Source organism: Diospyros lotus, chromosome 1, assembly GCF_014633365.1.
Source record: "Diospyros lotus cultivar Yz01 chromosome 1, ASM1463336v1, whole genome shotgun sequence".
In the NCBI taxonomy this organism is placed as follows: domain Eukaryota; kingdom Viridiplantae; phylum Streptophyta; class Magnoliopsida; order Ericales; family Ebenaceae; genus Diospyros; species Diospyros lotus.
In genome coordinates, this window is record NC_068338.1 from 17025140 (window position 1) to 17043680 (window position 18541).

An 18541-nucleotide genomic window follows, 5' to 3' on the forward strand; every position below is an offset into this window, starting at 1 on the left:
TCGATATATACTACCCTTCTCTGGGCTCTTGGGGTATTACAATAATAAACTTAATTACAATATAAGGTTTTAAATTAAGTAGGTCGAAGATTGAGTATGTGGAATGTGATTTTAGTAAAATTAGGAATATGGATAAATATTATTTTGAGACTTGAGGATCAAGTTATTCCAAAAAAGGATTAGTTTTGATGTCTTGGAAGGCAGGATTGATTAAAATGAAGTGCATCCAACATTTTATTCGATAGTAGAATTCCTTTAAGGCTAAAGGGAAAATTTTATCAAACGGTTATAAGACCATCTATGTTGTACAACTCAAAGTGTTAGCAGTTAAGTCCCAACATGTGCAGACTATGAGTGTAGTTAAGATGAGAATATTATTGTGGATTTGCGTTTGTTGTGTCATTTGTATTAGATTATGATAGATATGTAATCAGGAACATTGTTTTACAACATTTGTATTTTTTTGTCGTAATTCTTCTAGAAGGATGATTGACCGGTTAAGTTGGTTATTTCCGATCAATCGGTCATTTAGTTATTTCCTTGTAAATCACGGCCCTATGGCTTATAAATAGGGATCGTGGGATAGGGGTAGAGGTAGGGGTGGCAATTCGTGTTGGCGGGTCGTAATCGTGTCGTGTCGAGACACACGTATAACACGTATCAGGCTAACCCGAACGCGACCCATTTAATAATCGTGTCAAATTCCTTAAACCCGAACACGACGCGTTTATTAAACGTGTAAACACGACACGACCTGTTTAACCCGTTTAACTAAACGTGTCGTGTCGTGTCACCTGTTAATCTGTTTAACCCGTTTAATTTAAACGGTTCATGTTGTGTTACCTGTTAAACGTGTTATTTAGTTTTAAACGTTTTATTTCATGTATAATCGTGTTAACGTGTTCATATCAACCCACTAACCCTTTTAATTAAACGTGTCATTTCGTATATAATCGTGTTAACGTGTTCGGGTCAACCCGTTAACACTTTTAATTAAACGTGTCATTTCGTGTCTAAACGGGTTAGACGGGTTGACCCGCCTAAGACACGAAAATAATCGTGTCATAAACGGGTCAACCCGTTTATGACCCGAACCCGATTAACTCCAACCCTAACCCGCTTAACTCCGTGTCGTGTCGTGTCTAAAATTGCCAGCCCTAGGTAGAGGGATCATTAGTGTGCGCCTCATTCCGAGAAGGGTTAGCTTTCAGTTTCTATCTTGTGTTTGGGATTGAGTGAGAGAAGTAGAGAAAGGCTGGGTATAGCTTTGTAATCTCAGAATTTTGCTAAGCTTTCAGGGTATATGGGTTGGGTAGAATTAAGGCTCTCGTTGTAATCATCCTAAAGGGTTATCAAGATAGTGGATTGGAGGTGCTCTAGCAGTCTGGACGTAGGTCTCATTTTGAGACTGAACTAGGATAAATCCTTGTGTGTTCTTGTTGTTTCTATTATTCTCTTGTATGTTCCAAATATTAATTGTGTTCTCGGGTGTGGGAGTGCCTAGGGTGAGCTATTTGAGTTGAGAGAATCTGAGGCAGTGTCGCGATATACTCTAATAGCGTCATGTAAGAAAAGACAAAATAAGAAATAATGGCATATGTAATAAGGCTAGAGTGGGGCCTATGGAAGATGCAAGAATAATGATTAAGATGGTTTAGGCATGTAAGAAGAAGCCCAATAGAAGATCCCGTGAGGTGAATAGATGAAACGGAGGAAATGTGTTGCAAGAAAGGTAGAGGAAGACCAAAGAAGGCATGGGGGGAAACTCTTAGACTTAATTGCCTTACAGAGGACATGATCATAGATAGGATCCATGGAGGTCTAGAACTCATGTAGCTGACCCCACCTCGTGGGATTAAGACTTGTTGTCGCTGTAGTTATGGGCTATGTATGTCAAAGCAGGGAGGTTATCACATGCATTAGGATCTTTCAGTGCGTATACAGGTAGCTATTGTACCTAGTAGCCAGCAGATGGAGATTGTAGGAATACTGGAATAGTTTTGCTTGGCATTCCCTTCAGAAGTGATTGGTTGGTGTATTGCATTATTATTTTTTTTGTTTTGAGTGTCACTGATCCTGGTATTTTTTAGTGTTATTGTAGTTTAACTATTGTTTGACATTTAGTTTTTCCCTTATACTTTTGGCATCATTGAATTATGTCTACTGGTATTCTTATGTAATATTTGCAGCACTCTGTTTAATGGTTTTTCCCTTTGGAAGTTTTTTCCTTCACCACTTTGTTGAATGCTTCTTGTTTTGCTAGGTGTTCGCTAGAACAGTAGTATGTCGAAATCTAGATGTGGCCACGAAGGTTGCTCGTACTAATGGTTTGGACTGTATTACTTTGGAAGGTTGTGGGCAATTTCATATTATTTTCCTTTTGCTGCTTTATTCTGCATTTTTGGTGTTCTTGCAAGCTTACCTGGTTCCTCCTGCAGGTGATCAAGTTAGCAAGAAAGGTGGAATGACAGGGGGATTTTATGATTGTAGGCGTTCAAAACTGAAGTTTATGAACGTGATAAGGCAGAATATGAAATCCATTAACACAACGGAAGATGAACTCGAGAAAGTTAGATTAAAGCTTCAAGATATCCTCCAATTTTTGTTTTCTTGTTACTCAGAAGTTTTATATTGTTCATCAATTTTCTTTTCATATTTTAATTGGTATATTCAAATTTCACTGTAGTTCTGATGAAGATCAGAGGAGCATGTATTTTGGGAAACAATAGTCTAGGTGTTGAAATATGAACTAGTATTGTTTTATTATTCTATTTCTTTTTGTTTACTATTTTTAATTTACTTCCTTTTTTTATATCTTTTTTTTCTCCTTTAGTTGGTAGAATCCTAATTAGATTGGATTGAGGAATCCTAATTAGAGTAGATTTTTATCTATAGTTGTCTATAAATAGTCTTTTAGATTGTAATTGAAGGTAGCTTTTGATTATTGACATTGATTAATGATATTGATTTGATTAAACAGGTTTATTCTTGTGTTTTATTTTGGGGTCTCCATCAAGTTATCTTCATCCTTTCTAGGATGGGAGAAAGACTTAGTGGAGTCTTCTATTATGGGTTTATTTAGTTAACCTTTGTGGACTTGCCATCTAGTTGTAAATGGAATTAGCAAGTATCTGATACTTCATGGTTGTCTCTATGTGCCAGTTATTTATGATTCTTCATGACTTATCTATTTGCAAGCTTATCTTCAGTTGTATGTTCAGTTTTCTTGATTCTAGTTTTCACCTATTTAGATGTCTCAATATTTGTGAACAAGGACTTATTTTGTTCCTATCCTCTAGCTTCTTGACCCTAGGTTTAATGGTGATATATATACAATTTTCTCACTGCTTAGGATCTGAGCTGTGGGCAATGAATGGCTTTAAGATATTCGGATGGTTCTATGTGGATAAGTGGTTACTGTCCAGCTCGTGGGGTGGGGCTAAAGTAGACTGTAGAGTTGTATTTTGTATGTCAATTGTAGCAGATTATTTCTGCAAAGGATCAGTTACAACCAGTAACTTATTTGTAACTGTTGGTTGCTAAGCTATATATAAAGCTAACCAACCTGTTTGGAGAATCAATCAAGAATTGAATTCAGTTTCTCATTTCTCTCTCAATTCTCCCCTCTATTTTCTCCCTAATTTCTCTCTATTCTCTCTCTGTTTCTTTCTTCCATTCTTCCTTTTCATTTCTATCCTGAAAACACTAGGTTCAAGACTCAGTCTTGACAATTGTGGTATCAGAGCAGTCGGTTCTTGGACTGCTAGCTAGATAGCTTGGATTGATTGTAGATGGTAAATGAAACTTGTATGAAGCAATTGGAGATGCAGGTTAACCAAGTTAATTTGTTGGTGAATAACCCACAAACTCGAATGGAAGCCTTGGAAGTTGGATCGAGAAAGCATCATGAAGGCATTCAATCATTGGAGAACAAGTAGTGGATGCTTAGATGGATGGATTGGCTAAAAGACTCAATGGCTTCCTGCAGATGTTTTTGAGACTTTTGCAAATCACCTTGCCGGTGGACTTCCCACTGAAGGAGAATGATAATCCAATTCTAGAAGGTAATGGTCCCAACCTTGCTATCTAGATTGCATGTGTTAAGAGATTGAAAACATCTGTGAGAGATAGTTTGACAGATCAGATGGTTGATAAGAGATTGGAGAATAATTTCTCTAGTAATCCATATGTTCACAACAATGTCCCTATGCCAAAATTAGAAATTCCTCTGTTTGATAAAGAGATGCCCAAAGTTCTTTCAGTTTTATAATATACCAAAATTCCAGAAAGTCAATCTAGCTTCAGCTTATCTGAATGATACTACTGATGCCTTGTATCAAGGCTGGGAAAGACTTAGGGTTGAATGCATATGGAAAGATTTTGTGGAAGAATTCTGTGAAAGGATTGGGGATAAGAATGACTAATGTTATAGAGGAATTTAATAAATTGAAGTAGGTTGGATCGGTTCTTGAATATTGGACAAAATTTGAGGAGCTAAAGTCTTTAATGGTCATTACTAATCCTACCTCATCTGAAGCTTATTTTGTATCTAGCTTCATTGGCGGCCTAAGTGATGAGTTGAAGCCAACAGTTAAGATGCTGCAATCTGCAACAGTTTAGCAGGCAACAGAAAAGGCAAAACTACAGGAATTGACTGTGGAAGCTCTATTCAAGAAACATAGAGTTCCATTTGAGGGAATTGAGCCTAGCCCTAGCCAGACTTCAACCTTTTCCAGAAATGTTAATTCTGAAATGAATAAGACAAATTCTTTTCCAAAGATTTCCCAATTTCAAACTTCCTCAAATCCTTACCAACTGAATGCAGAAAAAACTTCCAATTTAGAACAGAGGAGACAATCTGGATTATGTTATAAATGTGGAGAAATTTATTCTGGGCCATCAGTGTAAAAAACAGTTGCTGCAACTAGAAGGCTGAAATGAAGAAGAGGAGGAAATTACTGAAGAAATTGAAGTGACTGATAAAAATTTCCTCGAAGATGAAGATGGAGAAATTTCATTAGATGCCCTAAAAGGATGTTCTACTAATAAGATCATAAAGTTTGAAGGAAAAGTAGGAAGTAGAAAATTAACGGTGCTGATTGATGGTGGCAGTATTTACAGCTTTCTGAATGAAAATACTGCCAAGGATTTACATTACAAATTGAAGAGTACATTTCCTTTATCAGTTACTGTGGCAAATGGAAGTAAGATGTATGGTAAATCCAGATGTGTTGATTTTTATTGGGAGATGCAAGGACAAGAATTTATTACTGATCTACGACTATTGAAGTTGTGTCGTTGTGATATAATTTTGGGGTGGACTAGATGAGAACAGTCAATCCAATAATATTTGACTTTAACAAGCTGGAGTTTACTTTTGAGAAGGATGGGAAAGATTGACTCTAATAGGCAGCCTTGATATGGGAGCCTGCAAGTTAATTTCTGGAAAAAAATTACAGAAATTTTTTAAGACTAAAATGATTCAAGTGGCTAAAATGTTTTCCATATATGTTTTGGAGACAGAAGAGTTAAATGAGGCTGATTATCTAGAGCAGTGGACACTGCTGACATCTTATGTTAATATGGATTTGAGGACTTATTTGTAGAGCCTAAAACCTTACCCCCACAGCGACTATGACCATGCCATACCCCTTAAGCCAAATGTTGAACCCATTAATATTCATTCCTAAGATATCCTCCAATTCAGAAAATTGAAATTGAAAAATTGGTCAAAGAAATGCTTACCATTTCCATCATCCAACCTAGCCATAGCCCATTTGCATCCCTAGTCCTTGTCCAAAAGAAAGATGGTACTTGACGATTTTGTATTGACTACCAACAATTAAATGCTATTACCATCAAACACAAGTTTCCAATACCAATTATAGAAGACCTTTGTCATGATTTAGGCTAGTTATATTTTATTTTTATTTCTACAAATTGTATTAGTTAGTTATTTATAGATTAGTGACAGTTATGTAGTGTTTAGGAACAGTTACTCTAGTGGAGGAAAGTGGAAACTGCTTTGTTAAAGTAGTGGAATAGCCTCTATGTAAGGCTGTACCACTCTTGTATGTTTTTTAGGTTCTGATTAATTGAAAATTAATTCTCTCTGTCTCTCTTGGATCTTTCTATTTCTCCCCACTGCCTGTCTAAATTCTTTTTTCTCCTTCTCAGTTCTCAGTTCTCCCTCTTAATCAATCCAATTCTTCCCCCTTTTTCAACTCTATTTCTCCCTCTCTTTCAATTCTCTCATCAAAAGAATTACAATCAGGCTCGGGTTCCTAACAACTTTCTTGATGAATTAAAGGGAGCAACCATTTTTACCAAGTGTGACCTAAGGGTAAGATATCATCAAATCAAAATGAAATTTGAAGACATTCCTAAAACTACAATTTGAACCCACCTAGGTCTTTAGGAGTTTAAAGTAATGCCCTTTGGTTTAATCAATGCCTTTTCCACTTTTCAAGCTCTTATGAACCTTGTCTTCAGTCCATATTTGAGAAATTTTGTACTTGTGTTGATGCAGCGTGTAGCGCGTGTGAAAAAAACACACCAAAATAAACCCTTGAAAGAACAAACTTTAATGGCCGAAGCTTGGCTTTCAAGAAGACGCAAAAACAAGACTGTTTTGCTAAGAAAATCCAAATAGGCTGTTGAAATTTGATTGAGAAAAACTTGATTACAAATTCTAAATCCTAGGCATATTTATAGTATTTGGCTTATCCAAATCCATCTAATATTTGTAAACAAAATCCAACTAGAATCCTAATAGAAATAAATCCTAAATAAATATGAAGTAGAATCCTAAACCAAGTAGAAATATGAAGTAGAATCCTAAATCAAGTAGAATTCTAAAACTTATGAAGTATTAAAATATTGTTCTGGCGCTACTATTCTAGTGATATTGTTCCGGTTTGATCGGGTCGGCCTTGGGCTGGGTTTTGATTGGTGACCGCATCATTCACCTCCACTTGAGAAAAAATTCGACCTCGAATTTTGATCTGGATAGGACAAATCCACGTCCAACAAGTACAAAGAAAGATTAGCTGGAAATATCCATATGATTAGGCAAATCCACAACATAAGGACTATCGTTGATCTTTTTTGTAATCTTGTAAGGACCATACTTATTTGGTTTGAGCTTGTTCTGCTTTCCTGCTGGAATCCGTTCATTTTTCAAGAATATCATGACTTCATCTCCAACCTCAAATATCTTGTGCTTCTTATGCTTGTCAGTTGTCGCCTTGTACTTCTTATTTGTGCAACTTTTGCTTGACATCTTCTTGAACTGCTTTAACTTTTCTGCTAAGAGAACATGAGCAAAGACATTCCTCCCTCTCTTAGCCTTATCTTCGTTGGCATGGGTCCAACCATCACCATGTTTGTTGCCATCTTCCTCCATTGTATTATTACTGTTAGATTGAGGACGTTGAACATTCCATTTTGAGCACTTCTCTAATTTGGTAGATCTTATCACAGGTCCATCTCATTTCATAAGCTTTCTTGATTTTGACTCCTTAACAGCTTCCGAATTCATCTGTAGATTTTTCTTGTCTGGAGAAGCATTCTTTTGCATCTGTTTCAAATAAAGACTTATTCCTCGACTACCAGCAGTCTTTCCATCACTTAAAATATTGACGCTTGAATTCTCCTTTGGTTTAAGCACTTGATCAACTATAATGGTAGCTACTACAACATTCTTAGTTTTAGAATCTAATTTCAGATTAATATCGAAAGCAGTTGCGCTACTCGAGTTAACTAGCCTGGGAGATCCAACACCCTTATTCACAAAGAAACCTCTGTGACCATCTTGCTTTTGCAATTGCAAAGGTGAATATGTTCCTATTGCCTTCAATTCAACCATGCCAGAGCCTGAATAAATTGTGGAAGGATCTGCTACCATGGCCTCCATCTCCTTTACAGTCGCAAGCCGATTAGAAGAAATACCATCATCTTTGGATTGCGAAACAATGCTTGAGCCTTCGGGACTAGAAAATACCCCAGTATGAGTCAATAACCTTGACTTTCTGTCATGTTAGCAGCATAAATCAGACCTGAGTTTGCAAACGTTGTGGTTGCTGGGATAACATAATGTTCAAGATCAAGCTCCAAACTCATCGAAAAGCCATTCTTTCGTTTATACTCATTGCTTCCCCAATGGTTGTGTTGTTGCGCATTCCTCCTAACCCCTTTACCACTAGGGTTGGCTATCATACGACCAAGATCTTTTTTATCGTTGCTATCATCCATCATTAGTCTTCTAGGATTAATGAGGACAGGATTAATGGCTGGTATTCCCGGTTTAACATAGCCGGCTTGATTCACGCCATTAGTCCGGTTCCAATTATCCTTAACTCGTTGCAAAACGCCCAATTGGTTGCGGATTCGCTCCAATTGTTGCTCCATTGTACGAGTTATTTCCCCTTGTTCTTTAATTGCTCTCCAAACTGCGGGCAACCCCAGATCACTGTCACGAGGCTGGTTGTTAAATCAAGTAGAATTCTAAAACATATGAATTCTAATACTTCATATGAAGTAGAATCCTAAATCAAGTAGAATTCTAAAACATATTACGTATTAAAATATTGTTTTGGTACTAGTATTCCGGTGATACTGTTCCGATTTGGTCGGGTCGACTTTGGGCTGGGTCTTGATTGGTGACCGCATCATGTGTTTTTTGATGATATCCTAGTGTATAGTAAATCCTTTGACTAGCACCTTGACCACCGTAGGACTATATTTAAAGTCCTTTAGTTCAATCAATTGTATGTTAAGAAGACTAAATGTACTTTTGCTAAGAATCATGTGTAGTATTTGAGACATATTATCTCAGGTGAAGGTGTGAGTACAAACCCAAAGAAGATTGCAGCTATGGTGGAATAGCCTAAACCAACTACAGTCAAGTATTTACGTGGGTTTTTGGGACTGACTGGTTACTATAGACGATTTATTAAGCATTATGTGCTTATAAGTAAACCTTTAACTGAGCAGCTTAAGGAAGATAGATTTCACTAGAATTCTCAAGTAGAGACAACCTTTATTGAATTATAAAAGGTTATGACACAAGCTCAGTTTTGGCTTTGCAAGATTTTGCAAAGCCTTTTGTTCTTGAAACTGATGCAAGTGGTAAAGGAATAGGGGTGGTTTTGATACAGGAAGTGAAACCATTAGCCTTTCTTAGTCAGGCCTTAGTGCCAAAACATTTGGGACTCAGTGTTTATGATAAGGAATTGATAGCAGTTTTGGTAGTTGTGGAGAAATGGCGTCATTATTTGGAAGGGAGTCAGTTCATAATTAGGATTGATCATGAGAGCCTTAAATTTCTCCTTTAACATGACTTCATACACAGTTACAGTGGAAAGGGATGTCAAAGTTGCTGGGCCCAGACTATATTATACAGTATTGCCAAGGAAAAGAAAATTTGGCTGTTGCTGCATTGTCCAGGAAGTTTGAGGATGGTCAGGGGCGGATGTAGGAGGAGTTCTGGCACTGGGCTATATTAATATTCAGTTGGGGTTTTGCTTGGACTTTTACATATATATATATATTACTGCTGTTTAGCTGGGGCTGGCACGGGCTTCAGCCCGTGCCAGCCCCCCCCCCTACATCCGCCCATGAGGATGGTTATAGTGCTGCCATTACTTAAAGCAATTCCAGACTGGCTACAAGAAGTTACTGCTAGTTATGAGTGTATTCCTTGGGTTCAAGATCTTTTAATCCAGCTTTCTATCAGTCCAACTAGCAAGCCAGGTTATACTCTTGAGTAATGGATTACTTTGGTTTCGGGGAAGACTTGTGGTAGGAGATCATGATCAGCTCAGGACTCAAATATTACAGTCTTTACATAGTTCACATCCACATACTATTAGGTGAAACAGTTATTTTATTGACCTAAACTGAAAGAGACTGTGATTGACTATGTGTTAGCCTGTGATCTTTGTCAACGCCGCAAACATGAAAATGTGGCTGCACCTGGTTTATTACAGCCGCTGAAAATTCCTGTACAGTTTTGGACATGAAAATGTGGCTGCACCCAGTTTATTACAGCCTCTGAAAATTCCAGAACAGGTTTGGACATGAAAATGTGGCTGCACCTGGTTTATTACAGCTGCTGAAAATTCCAGAACAGGTTTGGACTTGTCTTTCTATGGACTTCATAGAAAGACTGCCAAAATCAGAAGGGAAGTATGTAATTCTAGTAGTGATGGACAGACTCACAAAATTTGCTCACTTCTTGAGTCTTTCTCATCCTTTTAGTGCTCAAGAAGTAGCCAGACCTTCTCTGGATTCAATGGTGAAATCGCATGGAATTCCACTCTTTATCATGTTTGATAGGGATAAAATTTTTACTAGTATATTCTGGCAGGATTTGTTTAAAAGTTTGGACACCAGCTACATATGTGTAGAGCCTATCATCTTGAAATGGATGGGCAAATAGAAAGGGTAAATCAATGTGTGGAGGTTTACTTGAGGTGTTTTTGCTTCTTGAAACCAAAGAGTTGGCATAAATGCCTTAGCTCAATGGTGGTATAATTCTAGTTACCACAACTCATTGAAAATGTCCCCATTTAAGGCCCTATTTGTTTTTAAACCTCCTCTAATACCTGCCACTGTGGATACTTCCTCTTCAGTTGCAGTTGTGGATACCTATTTATAGACTCTCTAGGAGTTATTGAAACTCATTAAACGAGAGCTAACCACTTCTCAAAATCGAATGAAGCAGTATGCAGACAGAAAGAGGAGTGAAATGCAGTTTGCTGTGGGAGAGATTTGGTGTATCTCAGGATTAAACATTCTCAGCAGACTTAGTAAAGATATCTGTCAGTTGGTCAGCTGAGTTGACAAAATTGGTTGCAATACATCCGGGCAAATTCTTCTCTCTTATAAAGTGAATCAATTTCAATGTGTTTAGTCCTCATGAAAAACTTGATTAGAGGCGATATAGAACGCTACTAGATTATCACAAATTAACTTCATTTGCACCACCTCTCCATACTGTAATTACCTCAACCATATAAGTTCACACATTGCCAGAGCCATAGCATGATATTTAGCTTCTACATTTGACTTGTCAGCAACATCTTGCTTCTTCCTATTTCAGGATACCAAATTGCCGCCAATAAGAATACAATACCCTGAATTAGAGCGTCTATCTAAAGAAGACCCTGCCCAGTTTGCATTAGAATACCCAATTACCTGAGTATACCCCTTATTTTCATACAACAATCCCTAGCCTGGTACTCCTTTGATATATCCCCAATGGCTGTCACATGAAGATTGCAAGAACTGGCTAACTACACTCACAACAAAAGAAATATCTAGCCGAGTGATAGCGAGATAGTTTAGCTTTCCAACAAATCTTCAATATCTTCTAGGATTTGCTAAAGGCTACCCCTATCCTGGTAAGAGTTTAACATTTGGGTCTATGGGTGTATCAATAGCTCTATAATCTAAAATACCCGTTTCTTCAGGAATATCTAAAGCATATTTTATTTGCAAGATGACAGCACCATTATTAGATTGAGCTACCTCAATACCAAGGAAATACTTAAGTTTGTTGGAATCTGTTACGAATAAACAGAGATAGCAAATCTCGTTAAACAATCAAAATCAAACACTGATGATAACAACTAAAACTGGCCGAGAGTATAAACATAACTCTACAGATATTAAAAGCATAAACGAATCAAGAGGCACATAATTTATAGTGGTTCACCCCAAATAGGGGCTACGTCCACTTGAGCTCCGGTGAGAAGAGCTCACTCCACTATATATACTCAATCCAATTACAACGAGATCAAAACAAAAACAACCTTGGTTCTATATACAAAATGCTCAGAATCACTAATAGATTAGGAGCTTACCTAGAATCAAAAACCAGAGAACACATATGGACAAGAGGAAGACGAAAACTGTACAGAGATTTACACAGAGAGAGAGAGAGTAAAAACCCTAAATGACAACTCTCGGCCAAACCCCTATTTTCTTTCATCTTTCCCAATCAAATCATCAATCTCGAGGCGAGTGATAAATAATGCAACTGGACGGCTGAGATGGCACGAGATAAAGGAAGTAGCAACGGCTCGGATGAAATCGTGCAAGAGAAACAGCTGCAGGCTACGCGACAAAAGCCGAAAGCCAAAGGGCTTGGGCTGGGCCAATGGTGGCTACCAAATGGCCTTCCAGTGGGCGCCCAAATGGGCAGCCCACGGTTGCCAAATGGCCCCAACCTTTGGGCCTCATTTGGTGTTTCACAAAAAATATAACAGAATCTTTACTTTGTAAATGATTAAAGAGATGCTTCTTTAATTGCAGAATACCATCTTGATCACTTATGGTGATGGCAATATCTTCTGCGTACACAACAAGATAGATGCATTTGCCATGTGATGAATGGCGAAAGAAAACAAAATGGTTTGCCTCACTGCAAATCATTCCAAACTCCTGAACAATGGCACTAAATCGCCCAAGCCAAGATCGTGGAGATTGTTTTAGTTTATAAAGGGAGCGACAGCGGAAAAGGTGGCGTGTGGCGGCAATTCCTACAATGAGCTTCCGGGGTCAAGGCGATCGAACTTTTCTGAACATGATGGTGTGGTTGAATTTCTCAAACCACACTGGGAAGTGGGTGAACAAGCCCAGACAGGTGCAGGAAGTGAGAGAGAATAGGGCATGGATACTACTGGAGAGAGAAACACAGTAGGACTCTAGGGTTTTGGCCCTAATACCATGATAAATTAGAGAAAAACCCTAAGGGTGAATATTTTTTGTTATCACTTATTGATACTAATGGGCCATAGGCTGTGCAATACAAGTGTAGTACAGTCAATACTAATGCAGTACAATAGCTAAACTACAATATATATACATTATTCTAACAAAAGCCATTGGATCTACTGCTACTTCCAGTCCTACTTTACCTCCTCTAATTATACCTTGGGTTTTTAAGGTGGAACCTTTGGCCATTTTGGATAAGAGAGTGATCTACAAGAACAATCTTCCTCTTACATAAGTATTGGTTCAATGGTCCCTTCTACACCCGGGCTATAATACTTTGGAATATTTGCCAGATTTGCTCAATCAATTTCCCGTGCTGCTCAGTTTCTTTACTTTTCTTGAGGGCAAGAAAATTTTCAGGGGAGGGGACAATGTCCAAGCTCATATGGCTAAAGTAGGCTGTAGAGTAGTATTTTGTATATCAATTGTAGCAGATTATTTCTGCAAAGGATCAATTACAACTGGTAACTAATTTGTAACCGTTGATTGGTTAGCTATACATAAAGCTAACCAACCTGTTTGGAGAATCAATCTAGAATTGAATTCAGTTTCTCATTTCTCTCTCAAGTCTTCTCTGTTTTCTCCCTAATTTCTCTCTGTTATTTTCTTTCATTCTTCCTTCTCATTTCTATCCTGAAAACCCTAGGTTCAAGACTAGGTCTTGACATGTACCCACAGAGAACATGGATTAATGTGACCAGCAAGTTGGGATGAGAACTTGCTCGATTGTTTTGATTTCTATATTGTATGGCTTTACCTGAATGAAATTTATAGTATATGAGACGAACAGTATATATATTGGTCATCGCAGTTCATCTGTTATATTCGATTAGGATATCTTGTTCTTGAAAATGTGGTGAGAAGTTGATTTTCTTGAAGACAAACAAAGTCAATTAATATAAGCTTGTTACTGATTACATTTTTGTGCTCTTTCACGTTCTCCAGAATGAGACCACTTTTTTTTCCTGGCCAGAAGTTCCCACATACAGACTTTTTCCCCTCCTGCTTTAACTTAACAATTCCCACAGATAGACCAGAGAATTACAGAACTTGTTGCTGAGCAGCAAAAAAATGATGCCAAACTAGCTCATGACAAATCTGAGCTCGAACAGCTTAAGCAGGATATTGCTAATGCCAAAAAGCAAAAGGAATCTCTTTCTAAGGGTCTTGAGAAAAAGGTAATTTGGAATAAAAACTGCTGCTTTGTATTAATATTTGTAATTTGTCTCTTCTAATTGCTTTGATTCCTCATACATATGGCAGGAAAAGTTGCTTGCAAATGTAGAGACTCAAATTGGTCAGCTTAAAGCTAATATTGCAATGAAACAAGATGAAATGGGTACAGAGCTTGTTGATCACTTGACCTCAGAGGAAAAAGATTTACTCTCTCGATTGAATCCTGAAATAACTGAATTGAAAGAGAAGCTCATTGCTTGCAGAGCAAATCGCATAGAGGTTTATAATTAATTCTTTTTAATATATAAAGAGCTAGTGTAGGCTTTACATGTACAAATTAAAAAAAAAAGGCATGGTCATCTTTGTTCTCATTTGTATCCTTTATTGGCAGACTGAAACCAGAAAAGCAGAGCTTGAGACTAATCTATCGACTAACCTTGTAAGGCGAAAGCAAGAGCTTGAGGCAGTAAAATTGTCTGGAGAAACTGACCAGTTGGTCACTGAAGCTGAAGTGAAGAACCTGGAACTCAAAGATGCAAGGCTGCTTGTTGACGATTTAACACAGCAGCTCAAGAGTGAGTAATTTGGCCTTTCCTGCACAATATTCATAGGAGATTCAAATTTGATATACTTGTCAGTCTTTTTTGTCATTAACTTTTTCTCCTTTACACAGGAATATGTGATAATATTGATGACTATACAAAACAACTTAGGAGGATCAAAGATGAAAAGAATAAGTTGAAGGTAGTTCTACTAAATATACTTTGATTTGGACTTCTTAGGTTTTGTTCCCAGTTCTAAAATGATTTGTCGAGAATGCAGACACTGGAAGAGAATTACCAGAGAACCCTTCAGGACGAAGCTAAAGAACTGGAACAACTTTTGAGTAAAAGAAATATTCTGCTTGCCAAGCAAGAAGAGTACTCGAAGAAAATCAGGGAATTGGGTCCACTGTCATCAGATGCTTTTGAAATGTATTACTCTTTCCTGAAATATGTTATTGTGATGTTTCCAATCACATGGATTTGTATGATTTGATCTATTTTTTGGATATAAATGAATCTATATTTCCTGATTTTTGATATATTAACCATGGTCCACTGCTCATATGTATATTTCTGTCACACTAAGCCTTTCTGTTTTGTGTGATGCAACCTCCAGTTCATGCCAGTGAAATGTACCTAGTTAAATAGGATACCTGCCCGCTCGGTAGGCATCACTCTATCAGCAGTAGTATACAATCCATGACTGAATATGTATAAAAATTAGTTATTAGATGTGCAGTGGCCTAGACTCTTTTTGATTCTAGCTTTTGCAATTTTTTACAATCAAATCCTTAAGCATCATATTGTATACTTGACTGTGCAGAAGGATTTATTATAGAATAGAGGAACATATACAAGGATCAAGCAGATGAAATTTAACATCTTTGTTACTTAATGCATTGCCCCAAAAAAGTGGCTACCATTTCTTTGTAATGGAGTGTGTACCCATTTGTAAGGAGGCCACAGAAATCCTAGTTCTGTGCCTAGCTAAAAGCTTCTCCCCTGATTTGTTGCTTGATGGACCTGATTAAGAGCAGCCTTCAATGGATTAGTAAAAACCAAAAACTCTTGTACAGTATGTATAATGGTTTGGGAACCATCCTTTCTTCTAGAATAATATTTTCCTGTGTTTATTGGATGAAATTTGATGCTTCCAAGGCTTCGGCACTTATTTACTCTTTCAACAGATGTAGATGATATATGAGTAAATTTATATTGGTTGAATTGTATGGGATATGAAAAATCTTTTTATTAACATGGGGAAAAAAGATCTTTTATTGAAGACAACAATGAACTAGATATTTCCGTCCCAAATTGCAAATAGAAGTTGGGTCCTTTGAGAAATTAATAAACCTGTAGGTATAGGTCAGTGTATGCAGCAATCAGTTGGCCTGTGTTCTTTGTTTCAGTGACGTATCATTTTAATAGATTTAGAGAAGATTGAGCCACTTTGTATTCTACCAATTATATTCACTTTTAATCAATTCTTGGTTCTATCTGTCTTGGCGAATTACAGATACAAAAGGAGGAGCATAAAAGAATTGCAAAAAATGCTTCACAAGTGCAATGAGCAGCTACAACAGTTCAGCCATGTAAACAAAAAAGCCCTCGATCAATATGTAAACTTCACAGAACAGCGAGAAGAACTCCAGAACAGGCAAGCTGAACTGGATGCAGGTGATGAGGTATTTGAACTGAATTTCAATTGTTCAGATAAATATGGTTATTGGTGGAAAATTAAGGTGGTTCTGATCCGTTCAGCTTGATTGCAAATCGATTTTGGCAGAAAATTAAAGAACTTATATCTGTTTTGGATCAAAGAAAGGATGAGTCAATAGAGCGCACGTTTAAAGGTGTGGCTAAGCATTTCCGAGAAGTATTTTCTGAGCTTGTGCAAGGCGGCCATGGGTTTTTGGTTATGATGAAGAAGAAGGTACAGTGGTTTATTTTATTGTGGGAATATATAATGTGTTTCTTTATACCTTTTGCATCTCTTTTTCAGCCAATCTTATCAGCTTTTGTTTAAAACTAGGATACAGATTAATTAGAGCATCTGATACTCAAAGAAAGTTTGCTGCATTTCAATTGCTGCTGAATAGTGCTTTTTTACCTTCTTTCCATTTTGGAACTTTGGAGGGGCCAGTGTGGAGCCAGGGCTTGTGGATTTCAGTTGAAAGTCTTTTCTGGCTTTTCTTATTTCCCTTACTCAAATTCCCTCAAAACAGCCCCTTTCAGAAAAGGAAAATAAAAAAAGGGAAGAGAGGGGTCAATAGCGCCCTTGTAGTTACACCTATGACATTAGCAATATCTCGGGGTTCCTGAAGCCAGTTATTGGTTGCTATGGAAGTAGTTTACCCCAACTCACTATATATCTAGGGATCATGCTTCTGTGGATAAGGGCTGTGTACAGGATTCCCTAACTAGTATGCCCAAAAAAGAAAAGAAACAAGAAGAAGCCTAGTTAAGTGTCAGCTTGTTGGGGTTTGCTTATGTGAAGCTTAAGTCAAGTGTGACATGACAACTTGTAGAAGGCCAGAAGAGCTTATAAGTTGATATTGTGACATGTAATGGAGTCTCACTATTAGTTTTATTCGCACAACACTTGATTTTTTTTCATTATTTAGTGTTTTAAAATGCTAAACAGAACATATTTGAATTAGTTACATGTCTGAATTTGTTGGCCAACAGTTCAGAATTGATGTTGACAAATGTTGTAGAGAAGTATAATCACACTCAAGAATCGCCTAATTAGACTATTCTTTTCCAAAATTAGAAGAAATGTTAATTTAAATTATTGTGCACAAAAGTGAAAGTATGTTGATTATTGTATATGTGGTTAATCCAAAAAATCCTGTGCAATCGTTGTGCTTTTCACGGGCCAAGATGCCTAGCTTGTATGGATAAGATGAGTAAATGAATATGCTTTAGGTTTTATTTAAGAATGGTTAGAGCAGAGGAGACTAGATACACAGGATAGAAAGAGAGCTTGGCTAGCTTATTAGTTGAAACTAAGAATTGCACTTAAGCTTCATCTTTTTTTCTGCAAGGGTTAACATTTTGAGGAAAGATGAACTTGACACCCTATCTTTTTTTCAGTCGTATGGATGCTATATCTCTCTGATAATGTGTTATTAGGATTTACTTCACAATAGGAAGTTAATTCTCCTTTGTTTGCCTTTTCTCTAACCACTACAAGAGTGTTAAAGTACTTCTGCAACTTCTTGCAGTTATTAGAGATTAATCTTCTAGTTTTATTTAGAAGTCAGTTTATAGATTAATCTTCTAATCAACAAAAGCAGTTCAAGAGCCAAAGGGAAAGCCCCCAATAAAAAAGAATCATAATGATGAAATGAAGAGAGGTATAAGAGAAAATCAAAACTAAGAGAGCTTGCTAAAAGACTCTAGATAAAGTGTTTCAGAACCAATCTTTTCATGTATGGTAGCCATATAATAGAAGCTATATACTTGTTGAGTCTCCTAACGAAAAGGTGTAGATTTACTTATGGCAATTTTAAATCTAGAACAGGCTTGTGACAAAGTTCCTAGAGAAGTTTTATGGAGGGTTTTCAAGAAGAAAGAAGTCTGAATTGCTTATATATAGGCTACTAAATACATGTATCATGGAGCATAAACAGATGTCCAAACATGTGGAAGAGATATTGAGGCTTTTCCAACTGCAATTTGATTACATCAGGGATCTGCTTTAAGCCCTGACCTATTTGTCCAAGTAATGGATGAATTCATTAAACATATCCAGGAAGAGGTGCCTTGACGTATGCTATTTCTAGATGATATTGTGTTGCTAGATGAGACAGTAGAAGGCATGAATACCAAGCTTGAGTGTTCGTAAATCTGAGGGTTTTGAGTTATTTAGGCAATAGAATATATTGAATGTAAGTTTAGTAAATATGTGTCTCGGGGCTGGGACTTGGATAATTTCTGGAGTTATAGAAGAACCGGGAAAGAGAATAGAAAGGGAGGGAGAATTTGAAAGAAAGAGGGAGAATTCAGGGAGAGAAAAGAGAGGGAAAGAATTTGTA

At 37.1% G+C, this 18541-nt stretch overlaps 1 protein-coding gene across 5 annotated transcripts in view; it reads left to right on the forward strand.

Annotated features, from left to right (window-relative positions):
- LOC127810284 (structural maintenance of chromosomes protein 3) overlaps positions 1–18541 on the forward strand; it is a 108236-nt gene that overhangs the window by 66930 nt on the left and 22765 nt on the right. For all 5 annotated transcript variants that reach the window (XM_052349671.1, XM_052349685.1, XM_052349677.1 and 2 more), the window contains 9 exons: positions 2264–2351; positions 2439–2588; positions 13807–13958; positions 14044–14235; positions 14348–14531; positions 14630–14700; positions 14779–14930; positions 16018–16186; positions 16288–16434. In XM_052349671.1, coding sequence (XP_052205631.1) covers positions 2264–2351; positions 2439–2588; positions 13807–13958; positions 14044–14235; positions 14348–14531; positions 14630–14700; positions 14779–14930; positions 16018–16186; positions 16288–16434 — 1305 coding nt within the window. The remainder of the gene's footprint in view (positions 1–2263; positions 2352–2438; positions 2589–13806; positions 13959–14043; positions 14236–14347; positions 14532–14629; positions 14701–14778; positions 14931–16017; positions 16187–16287; positions 16435–18541) is intronic.